At 39.8% G+C, this 12,480-nt stretch overlaps 1 protein-coding gene across 1 annotated transcript in view; it reads right to left on the bottom strand.

The window, feature by feature from the left end:
* znf326 (zinc finger protein 326) overlaps positions 1 to 12,480 on the bottom strand; it is a 35,905-nt gene that overhangs the window by 22,816 nt on the left and 609 nt on the right. Inside the window, exons 2-5 of the mRNA XM_059983860.1 lie at positions 10,503 to 10,727; positions 3,255 to 3,320; positions 1,147 to 1,245; positions 873 to 954 (exon numbers count right to left, since the gene is read on the bottom strand). Coding sequence (XP_059839843.1) covers positions 873 to 954; positions 1,147 to 1,245; positions 3,255 to 3,320; positions 10,503 to 10,617 — 362 coding nt within the window. The 5' untranslated portion in view covers positions 10,618 to 10,727. The remainder of the gene's footprint in view (positions 1 to 872; positions 955 to 1,146; positions 1,246 to 3,254; positions 3,321 to 10,502; positions 10,728 to 12,480) is intronic.

Genomic DNA, 12,480 nt, shown 5'->3' with positions numbered 1-12,480 from the left:
TCTCTACAATCCTGACTGAACAAACCCCTCTTTCCAATATTAAAAACTATTCCCACAATTTCCTTTTTGTCAGAATGATTATTAAATGACCAATGTTTTCAGAATTCTTATGTGATGTGGTTTTGTGTCTATAGAAACAAATTTAAAGGAATAAACCATTTTTCTTTTGTCACCAGGCTAAGTTACATTTGGGACTGATTTCCACTGATGAACTTCTAAAGTTCCCAGTGTTTAGAAATCTCAAACTGCAATTGCCATGAAGGATTGAGCAAAACCAAACCTTCTGGCTCATTAGGTGAAAAGCAATGCTTGGGAATAGGTATAAATACTTAACTCAAAATGTTTGAGTCAGATGTCTATATGAAACAGTCCACAAATTAAAAAGGCTTTTCTCACAATAACCTTTTTAATAATGCATTTTTAAAGTTCCTTAGAATATTTTGTTATTTATCTTCTTAAATGTACCACTCAATGTCCATCCCACCTCCCAATGCAAAAGAAAATATTCATCTTCTACGCTAAAACACATCCAATTCTGGCAAGATATTGTGCCTGCCGCTACTGGGGTTTTACCTAAAGAGGACAATCTTTCAAAGCTCAGTGGAGAGAGAAATGGTTTTACTGCACAAATAAATTTTCAACAGGTTTAATTAGCAGCTTTGTTGCAGATCAAGTATTAATTAGCAATAGAAAGCAGGCCAACACAATTTGACTCAGAATTTCAAATTCCATAACTCGGCAGTATTATTTCAAGATAACCTGCCTGGTTATGTTACCACTGGTACTGACATATTAATTCATAAGCAAAATGCTATAAAGACTAGAAACAAGTCTAAATATAGAGAATGAGTTACTAAGTGTATTTCACCTACCTCTCATTCCTATTAGAATAGGATTCCTGGTAAGACCTGGAGCTCCCATAAGAGCTTCGATCGTAGTCACCACTCATCATACCTTTAATGGAGGAAAAGAAAGTTACCTTTCAGCTGAACTCTCAGATAAATGAATGCTCACATTCAATAATTATTGAAGAATTTATCGAACCATCATTCACTGGTAGCATTCAAAGAGAAATGACAGCAGGCAGATGTATGCTTGGCATTAAGCCAGAAGGGAGACAAAATGATCTAAGTACATGCAACTAACCGACAGGGAGAGCTAGATTGGCCGAATGAACATTTCCCATTTCCATTTTCTCTGTATTAAAGCTTAAGTATTCATCTTCACTCTCCCATCTTGTTAGTTCTGTGAGTAAATATAGAACAAAAGGCAGTACTTGGTCATACAGGTAAGTCCAACATCTGTTCTCAATTTGAGACAGACTGGTAGTGGGTGGGAATAATATATCCACCAATTTACGCAAACACTAAGCATAAAAGGATGTGTTGTGCTGCCACTTGGTCAGATTTCAATGCTCATTTGTGAAGGTACAAATGGAACAGTCACAAATCCTGACCCACAGGACAACAGTTTGAAAAATAAGTTTGAAAACAAACAAGCATACCCAAAACTCAGGCAATTAACAATGAAAGTTCATTGTGAAATATGGATACTGCAACAAAAGCTGCAGACCTACAGTGGAGACCTAATCAAAATTGTAGCTTTCTCCTGCATCTCAGGCAGAGAATACACACCAACACTTTTGCAACTGCTAATTGCTTACATCACTCATATAGCAAGCAATCCACAGTTCCTAGCTCCTATGCCCCACAAATTAAGACATATACTTTTTCCTTGTTGGATGCAGTTAAGTTTAATACAACTGAAATATATAAGAAATGACATCCTGCCTTCCTTCGCAGGTATTAATTCCCCTAAAAGCTCTACTCCAACCCCTTGATTTATCAAAATTTTACCCACTCAACCATCATTTAATAGATTTAACAATAAATTACTGCTTACGCTTTTCATAACAGGAATTTATCTTGCTACTAAAGAGCGAGTTAGGCATTTAGAAATAGTGTTTGCCCAATTCAAAAAGACAGCAATGAAGGCAGAGGTATAGCAGTAAAAAACACAAGAGATTCTACAAATGCTGGAAATCCAGAGCAATAAACAAAATGCTGGAGGAACTCAGCAAGTCAGGCTGAGTGCTATAGTGCAGCTAGCAGTGAGAAAATACTGATTCAATGCTACAAGACAACCTTCAAAGTTTCAGATCTTAACAAGATTGGCTAATTACGTATCCCAAGAATATTTTAAGATAGTACTTTCAGCAGTCTTCCGCCAAAAGATGTGCTCAATTGATATTTGGTTATGACGTACTCCACTGTGTCAACTTCATTAGATTTCCACTCTCAAATTCTAGGTGATATTCTATCAGCAATTCAAACTAAATGAGTCTGTAATTAGTTTATAGAGCAGACGCTAAGTAGCTTGAGCTCTACTTTTTTAATAAAAACAATAAAGTGCAAATCATTTGGCAAGTTACCAACGCCAAGCATCTCAAATCACAAGTGCAAAATTATTTTATTTTATAAAAAAGGCCAATGCCAATTAGAAGTCAAGTACAAATCATAAGAAAGTTTTTTTTTAAAAAAACAAGAATCCTAAAAGTTCAAAAGCACGATGATATGTAAATAGAGGAACAATCAGGAATTTTGGCCGACAAAATTCTTTCAGGACTGAACCGGATGAATGCACACAAGATGGAGCAGCTAAGTAGTGGTTAGCACAATGTTTGACAGTACCAGCGGCCCAGATTCAATTCCTGCTGCTGCCTATAAAGAGTTTCTATTTTCTCCCTGTGGGTTTCCTCCCATCTCCAGTCCAAAAACATATTTGTTGGTAGGTTAATTGGGCACTGTAAATTATCTTGAGTAGGCCAGTATTAAACCAGGGTTGGGTGGTGTTGTTCGAAGGGCTGGAAAAGCCTATTCCACGCAGCTTGCATCTCAATAAATAAAACAAGCCCCATTCTTCCTTGCCACCAACACACTCTAACCCCAAGACAGCCCATGTTCTTTGGCCTCCAGGTGACAGAGACGCCCTGAAATTGGGCTTTCAACTAACCCGACAGCCATTGGTATACAAGAACTACAGATCACTGAAAATGACTGCCATCATATCTAACATGAAACATTATAATGTAACAGAGTAATTTTTAAACTTTCAAACACCCAATCAATTTTACTTAAGTAAATATCAAGACAGCTGTGGCAACACAGATGTTCTTGTCAGTAAAGATAATGCACAAATCAAGATAATTTTCCAGTGCTACTCCCATTGATGCCACTTAGCCATTCAGATCCCACCTGATTTCCAGTTATCCCGGCTGTTCCAATTGCTGCTGGTACCACTGTTGAACCATTCCGATCCACCTGCCAAAGAAAATACAAATAATTGTATTGCCAAATTTAAGGTATGATGATTTCTCTATTTACAAAAAGGAAGAAATCCTGGTTTATGCTTCTCTAAGTAAAGCATTATGAACTAAAAAGGCTACACAAAATGCAATACAGACTGTTTCTACAGTACTGTGCAAAAGTCTAAGGCAGATATATAAAACAACATTGCCAAAGACTTTTGTACTGGACTGTATTTGTTAATATGGCACAGATAGTGAACTTGTAAATCGGGTGACAACACACGAAGCTGGGAATACCTTGGGAGTAGTGCAGTATAGGTGGCAGAGAAGAAATGCCAGGGGCAGATGACGACGCGGGTGCAGACACACTCAGCCCTGAGACACCAGGTTCTTCCTGTCTCCTCCACTCTCCCTTCTACCTTTTCCCAACTGTGGTTCCACTCTCAGTCCAAAATAGAGACCCATATCAGAATCAGGTTTATCATCTCTCACGTCATGATTTATTCTCTTTTGCAGCAGTACAGTGCAGTACATGAAATTACTACAGTACTGTGTATGTGACAACCCATGCATTCTTTGGAATACTTAAAACCTGGAAGTGATGAATTACTATAAATTCAATAGAAATGCACAAAAAAATATTGGCTGGCATTGTAGATGAGATCTATCACCTGCCTTGTTTCATCATATTCCAGTGCAGATCCTGACCTTTCCTGTGTTTGAAGTGTACAAACACAAGTTAGTTGTTTGAGGAGGGAGAATAGACAAGGCAACCAAAGTTCTCTCTGAATTACCATATTAGAATGCTCTGTCCAATTCCAACTCTCTCCAGTGTTCTCAGCTCAAAAAGGACAAGCAGCACAATGAAGCTTGCATTTTCATGCTTTAAAAAACTTTATTTACCCACCAAATCTAGAGCTGATTATTTGTCTCTCCATTGAAACTTTACTTCTGATAGTTTGTCCATGATGTGTACCCATTACCCAAATCCCTGACAAGTAACTGATTTTTAATCCCCCAATGACAACTTCTGAAATCAAGTTGAATTTCTGTTCATAGTTTTGTTACACTTCCATCACTGTAACTGCTCCCTACCCAAAACAAGTTTTCCACACCCTAGCTTCAGCAAATATACACACATCTTAAAGGAAGTTTGCGAAAGTTATTTAAAATACTCAATAAGCAACACCTTATTGTGCTTCTTCCCAATACACTGTTGTTCAACATTAAGACTGAAACTACAAGATGTCAAAGAAATTTAACAGGCCAGAATCTATTGATGGTTTGTGGACTACTGTACTATCATTTTGTCTATTTATACAAATCAATTTAAAAAGCTAATTTTCCTACTTAAATACTAAAACAATAATATTCCCCCAGATATACACAGTCACAATGAAAGAACTGTCAAGCTTAAACACTGACAATATGAAAAATCTGGAGAGTCTGAAAATGCCAATAGAGAGCAGCAGCACTTCCAATCACATTCTCCACTACAACGAGCATAGAAATCATACAACGAACATCTGAACAGATGTTTCCAATAATGAAGCAGAGTCTTCTGCCAGCTTGTGAGCCATGTCCCTCTATATTTATCTGTCTAAGAGACTATCAGAAATGTTTCTATCACAGGCAGCTTTTCCCAGTGTAGAAGAGATTTGTCTTGAACAACTTTTAATTTTCTCTCACCTTAAAAGTATGTTATCCAGCTTTTAAGCATTTTTACCCTGGGAAGACCCTGACCACCTACTGTATCTATACCTCTCTTAATCTGTTCTATATAAACTTATCAGTTCTTCCCTCAGCCTCCAATGCTCGACAGCAAACAACTGGTATGCCCAGCTTCTCATTGCTCATACACTTCAATCCTCCTGGTAAACCTCTTCGGTTCTTCTTTTTCATTATTTATTTTTGTAACTATGCCGTGCATTTCAGATATCCAGCATCCATCGCTTCTTAAGCAGTTAGAATAGGATTATGCAGTAACACACAATCCCTTGACACTAGGCTGTTTTGAAAATGAACCTGTGGCTGGTCTGTTTAGGATCTTGGTTTCATCATGTAACAGACACACAGTGACAAAGAACTTGAAGGAAGTCAGTACTCATCAACTTAAAATTGATCACGAAACAGAATAATATAGTAGCTACACTTGCTTCCACGTTGACACTGAAAAATCAAAGCATTCATTTTTGAAGAAAATTCACCACTTACAACAAACACTAGATGGAGCTCAAGTGGTTGGAAAGTTATCAATTTAGAGACCCTGCTTAATGTTGAGGGTGCGTTCCTTGGGGGTGGTGTGCTATGTAAATCAGCGATGTGCATAGTCATTATAACATTACATATATGGACATGTGTCTGATTTTTTTTAAAAAAAATCAAACCTGAGATATGATATTATTTTATGTACAGACAGTAATTCGTGAAGTAACAGACAAATAGGCCTAGCCTGTACATCAGTGGAGCAGAGCAGCAACACACTGCAGTAGCAGCAGAGGGAAGTAGGTGGTGGTTGCATCTCAGAGGAGGGATCAGGCTGATGAAGCAGTTCTCGTTAGCAGGAAATCATAATGAGAATACCTCTCTTAACCTTGTTGCTTCGCTCCTAGTCAGGGTCATTATCCATGAACTGGTCCATGATCTGTGCGATCATGGTGATGCTAGTGCTGAGGAATTTTGTGGTGAGATTTCTTACTGGTGTTTCCTCTTCTCCATCCTTGTCCTCAGATTCACCCAGGATACATTGCTCTGCCAGTTCTCAAAGCTCTTTGTTACTAAGGCATTCCATGAGACTGCAGTAACTCTTCAACATCGCCATCATTAACATCCTCTAATCCTGCTTCATTGGCCAGTTCAACGACATTTTGAATGGTTATGCCTGAAACCCTAGGAGTTTCACATTCGCGCTGTTTTTCCTAGACTTCTTAGATGTACTACCCTCACTGGAAGTTGAAGGCAGTATTCCAGACATTATGAAAAAAAGGAATAAATTTGTGAGAGAGCAAGAATTTTCACACACACGGGGGAGGCAGAGCACGAACTAATACCTGATTGGCTGTGAGCCCCTCACAGCCAATGTAAAGCGCTCTCATTGCCTGGTTAAATATGTACTGTAATGGCAGCCACTCTTGAGAAGGCTTAAGTGTTGTTTAGAATGAATTTTTGTCACAGTTAAAATTTCAATAAAGAATTGAATAACCGTGTTGTAAAGAATCAGCGCCATGCGGGGTAGTATTATGTGGGGTCTGAGCATATTAGTGTTCACTTTTGAAACCAAATGCAACCACAGGACTTTTACTGATAATACTTTAAAAACAGAAGCTTAAAGTTGTTACCAGCACCTTTTTAGGTTATAACTTTCTGGGGAAAATCATTAACTGACATGAATTCTAACTAGTCCTGGAATTCAAGGCCGAAGTGAGTTTTTACTGGAGTTCTAAGCCATAAGTTACTCTTTAATAAACTGTCCCTTAAAATCTACTGCACAGCTGTTTCACTTGAATATCAAAAGAGATATTAATCGTGGAGACATTACAAACTTTCATACTTTATATAATGCTTAAAAAGTTATTGATGACTACTTTTGTTGTCTCTGGCTCAGATAATCCCTGAATATGATTGCTCTGGAAACTTGAACAGCTAGACCAGGTGAAGTATCTTGAACCAATACGTCAACCGTCCATTTCCTTCCACAGATGCTGCCTGATTGCCAAGTTCCTCCTGCACTTTGTGCATCATTGCAGACTTCAGCATCCACATGTCTCTATGGTGAGATCATTGTTACCAAGCACCAGCAGGTTTTTCAAATTGACACTAGGAATTAAAAGGCTCAATTTTTAGCTCTTCATAGGAAGTTTTGAGGTCAGTGCCAATTGGTGATATTTTGCCAATGTTTTAATGGCAGCTTCTTCCCCTCTGCCATCAGATTTCTTGAATGGTCCATGGCCCCATAAACACTACTTCACTATTCCTCTTTTTATTGTAAAATATGGTGACATTTTGTGTCTTACATTGTACTGCTGCCACATAACAAATTTTAAGACATATGTCAATAACAAACTTGATTCTGATGATAGGTTGTCATACTCTTCCAATCAAATTACCAAACATAAACTCAGCCCACAATGTCAACCCTACTCCTCTCCATAGATGTTGCCTGACCTGCTGAGTTCTTCCAACATTTTTTTGTGAGTTACTGTGGAGTTCCAGCATCTGCAGAATCTCATGTTCAAATTGAAAAAAAGGATCCAAGCTCTCCTAAGGAGCCAAGCTGGAAAAAATATGACTTTCAGACAAAGGAGTAGCAATTACTAACAGACTGCTTGATCAAAGGAGGAAAAATATCTTTACCAGGAGGGAAGGAGAAAGACAAGATTTTGGGAGTTCAAAAACAGCAGATTTTGCTGATAAGAAGCACAAGAACCCAGGAGTATGGTGAAGCAAGATAAAATCATGATGGGGTTGCTCTTTTGCATGCAAAAGTTACCTTCTTCCAGTTATTTGGGCTTTGCTGTAGGTACAATAGCAATACATTATAACCTAAGAAACATTAAACCAAATCTAACAACATTGCCTCATAAAATGTAAACTTAAGTATAGCTTTGAAAAGTGATAACCAGTTTAAATTACCAATTACATTAAATTTCAAAACATTTTAATTTCAAAAGTATTTGTTTCTGAAATTGTAAGCAACTGGAAATAGTCAGAGCCCTACAGCACAGAAACAGGCCCGTCAGCCCATCCAGTCCATGTTTAACTGTTATTTGCCTATTCCCATTGACCCACATCTGGACCACAGCCCTCCATACCTTCCTATTTATATACATATTCAAACTTCTCAACCATTTATGCTGGCAGCTTGTTTTACACTGTCACCACCCTGAGTAAAGATGTTCCCACTCAAGTTCCTCTTACAAATTTTACCTTTCACTTTTAACTTATGATCTCTAGTTCTAGTCTCAACTAATTTCATTGTACAAAGCATGTTTCTCCTCAATACTGTATACCTCTACCATGTCTCCTCTCATTCTCATAAACTCCTGAGAAAAAAGTACTAACTCATTCAACATATCCCTGTAACTCAGATCCTCAAGTCCTTGCAACATCCTTGTAAATTCCCTCTGCATTCTTTTAATCTTATGAAGATCTTTCCTGTAGGTAGGTGAGCAGAACTGCACAGAATATTTCAAACCTGGCCCCATCAACATATTTTACAACTCCTATACAACATCCCAACTCCTAAACCCGCTGCTCTGATTTATGGCCAATGTGCCAAAGCCCTCTTTATGACCCTGTGATGCCACATTCAATCAATGATGGACCTAAATTCCAAGGTACATCTGTTCTATCACACTCCTCAGTGCCTGACCGTTCACTGTGTGTGTCCTCCCAAAGTGCAACACCTCAGACTTGGCTGCATTAAACATAGACATTTACAACCCATTACAGGCGCTTCAGCCCACAATGTTGTGCTGACCATGTAACTTACTTTAGAGACTGCCTAGAATTTCCCTAGCACATTGCCCTCTATCTTTCTAAGTTCCATGTATCTAAGAGACTTTTAAAAGTCCCTATTGTATCCGCTTCCACCACCACTGGCAGTGCATTCCACACACCCACCACTGTGTGAAAAAACTCTCATCTGATATCCCCTCAGTAACTATTTCCTTGAAACTATGCCCCCCTGTGTTAGCCATTCAGCCCTGGGAAAAGGCCTCTGGCTATCCACTCCATCAATTCTGCCATTTTCCCTAGCTGGTTCAGATTATGCTGCCAGCTTTAACAGCCTATTTGCTGTCCACCACACCACCAACCTTGGTGTCATCTGAGAATTTGCTAATCCAGTTTACCACATTATCTAAATCATTAACATAGATTTCAAACAATAAACCCAACAGTGATATCTGCAGCACATCATTAGTCACAGGCAGAGGCAACCATCCAGTACTACGCTCTGGCTTCTCCTGCTAAACCTACGTTGAATCTAATTTACTTTTTCATCCTGAATGCCAAGTGACTGAACCTTCAGGATCAGCATCCCATGTGGGATGTAGACAACGATGACTGCCTTACCTTCATCAACTTTCCTAGTATCATGGAGAAAATTTTTTATGAAATCACACAATGACCTACCACTCACAATGCCACATTGTATAAATACATCTTTTCCCAAACACTGAATCTAAACTCAACTGTAATAAAAGCAAACAAAACCAGCTCAATGCTGACTGGAGGATGCACACTCTCATTATAGCCACCTATTTCCCCAACTACTCTAGCTTTTCCCTACATTCCAAAGGTGTGTGCATTACAAAGTTAATTGACTATTTAGACATTCCAAGTGTAGGTGAAGTGTAGAAGAATCAAAGTGGTGCGTGAGAGACTGCGCTACAACTAGCATAGTCTTGATAAGCCAAATAGTCTCATTGTGTTGTGAGAAATTGAGGGCCAACAATTCATATTTCCAAATCGAAAGATATGTTTGAACATTTAGAGGCAGGTTAATAGCTAAATTGTGACAAAGGATGATACTGGGAACACAATTCTATACCTTTACGCCCCACTTAAATTCAACAATGTTTTAAGTATTTTATCCATATTTTGTCCGATACTTCCCCTTAACAAGAACTGTTTAACAAAGCAACAAAGGAGAGAGAGAGAGAGAGAGAAAGAGAGAGAGAAAAAGCAATCACCTGAGGCCGGTGGTTCCATTGCACGCATTTAATGTGATTTGGGGCAGCTGCAGACTGAATTCTTCATGGGAGATTTATTTCCCTCTAGATACATGCAAGCAGGCACCGAATAAGAAAACAAGCCTCTGCCGGAGGGGATGGCGTGCGCTGAGATAGAAGCAGAAGGGAGGAAGAGCCGGTACGGGATTTCACCTCGTAACCGATCGCCTGGACGGGGGAGGGGGGATGAGAGGCCGACGGCCATTTTAAAGCAGGAGGGCGGCCCCGCCCGGCCAGATGGAAGGGGTCGATCGTCCATCGCAACTGCTTGGCCCACTCACACCCACATGGAGAGGGGCGAGGGGCAAGGTGGAGGCCAGTCGCCCGCAGTGGAGAAGGCGGCCCTGGGTCCCCGTGGCACCACGCGGCCTAGTGCTCAGAAAAGAAAATGGAGGAAGGTGACGAGACGGCCGCCGTGCCTCGTCTCCCCCTCTTTTTCCCCCTCCCCGTGCCTACTTTACCTCGTAGCCCGTCCGAATCGGTGGAACTCCAGCCCCGGTTCGAGGCTCTCATGCCGTCGTTGTCGCTCATACCCCAGTTGCGGTTGCTGCCTCTTAGGCCGTCCATGGCTGTCATTCTGTGGTCGCTGCTGCTGCGGCTCGATGACTGGCGCCTCCCCCCGTGGTCCGCCACGCTAATCGTTCCGTCGCACGGCGAGGGGCCGGCTTTCAGAGGCTGGCTGCCACCTCCCGGAGCCCAGAGATTTCATCAAAACACCTCATTAATTTATTTGTGTGTGTGAAAGCTGCTGCTATCTTACAGAGTCCGGTGGGGAAATCTTTTTAATATGTCACCCCAGTCAGCTGCATGAACGGCAATGGTGCCGCTGCACAAAACCACACACAAAATGCGTTAACGCTACTGAATATATTGATCAAATGACATTTAGGGAGATTTGCTTTGCTTTTTCTATATAATTAAAGTTTTTTTCCAAAAAATATGCTCTGCCCAATTGGTTCCAAACCCCATGCCCTGAAAGCTATTTCTTGTCTGAACGTTTTGAAATTGAATATTCAGTCTGAATTTACTACCCTATTTTATTCAAAGTAAAACACTTTAAAGTAATTAATTTCCTTTATTGTATCGACGATTATCCAGTGAAATCTAATTTTTTTTCGGCTGGTGACAAAGGGATGAAAGTTAAGATTGCACCACCTTGTATATTTCAACATTGTATTTTATTTGAGTCGGGGTAAAAGTCATCTTTACCCGTCAAATAATACAACTGCAAAATAAATAATTTTCACTGTGGTAACAACTACTAATTTTTGATCCAAATGTTTCTCTGGCTAGTTTGGAGATTCAAACTAGAGGACATGATTTGAGAGTTAGGGGGCAGAAGTTTAAGGGAAACACGAGGGGGTATTTCTTTACTCAAAGAGTGATAGCTGTGTGGAATGAGCTTCCTGTAGAAGTAGTAGAGGCCAGTTCAGTTGTGTCATTTAAGGTAAAATTGGATAGGTATATGGACAGGAAAGGAGTGGAGGGTTATGGGCTGAGTGCGGGTAGGTGGGACTAGGTGAGATTAAGGGTTTGGCACGGACTAGGAGGGCCAAGATGGCCTGTTTCCGTGCTGTGATTGTTATATGGTTATATGGTAGAATGTACTCTAATGCTCCAAGCTGGACCAGAGCAACATGCCATGCTACACAGGTACTTGCGCTATATTATAAGTTTTCTGTGACTGCATGTTTTCCGCTTTCGTAACTATATGTGCTGTATGCATTATGTGTTGTGTTGTGGTGGTATCGTTTTTGCACCTTGGCCCTGAAGGTACAGTTTCGTTTGGCCATATGTATATGGTTGAATGACAATTAAACTTGTAATTGGGACATTATATATTGTTAAGAGCACTATACAAATACATCATTGTTAAAGATTATGAAAAACATGATATTCTTAGGAAATCTTGTGAGGATAAGGTCTTACAGGGATAAGAATGACTCGCGTCACCAATCCTAAATTGTAGGTTCTCACAGGCTCTATCACAGGTAGCGTAGGGATCGTATTTTACAAGATGGGTGTGGTTTTGAAGGTCGCGTTCTCCTGCCATTTAATTGCTTATAAAAATAGCATGTTTACTGCTATATGGTGTGTTCTATGCACCCAATCCTTCCTTCATAATATAAAACTGAGGAATAGGTTAATGATGTCCCAAGATAATGTTTTGTCATAATTTATATCCACTTGTGAGATCTTAACAGTCCCAAGAGTCTGCAGATGAATCTGAAGCAACAAACAACCTGACGGAGGACCGCAGCGTGTCAGATAGCATCAGTGTTGGGAAAGAAATGGTTGACATTTCATATTGGAAATCTTTCTATTGGACTTAGGAGCACATCTCACTAGTGATGTGGCCCTGCCAAGAACCTTTAGTACTCCAGAGCATCAGCCTACATTTTTATACTCGTTTGTAATCACAAACGCCTGAAATCACAA

The sequence above is a fragment of the Hypanus sabinus genome, chromosome 11 (genome assembly GCF_030144855.1).
Source record: "Hypanus sabinus isolate sHypSab1 chromosome 11, sHypSab1.hap1, whole genome shotgun sequence".
Classification (NCBI taxonomy): Eukaryota; Metazoa; Chordata; class Chondrichthyes; order Myliobatiformes; family Dasyatidae; genus Hypanus; species Hypanus sabinus.
The sequence above is the reverse complement of the archived record's forward strand: the minus strand, read 5'-3'. Positions and strand labels throughout refer to the sequence as shown.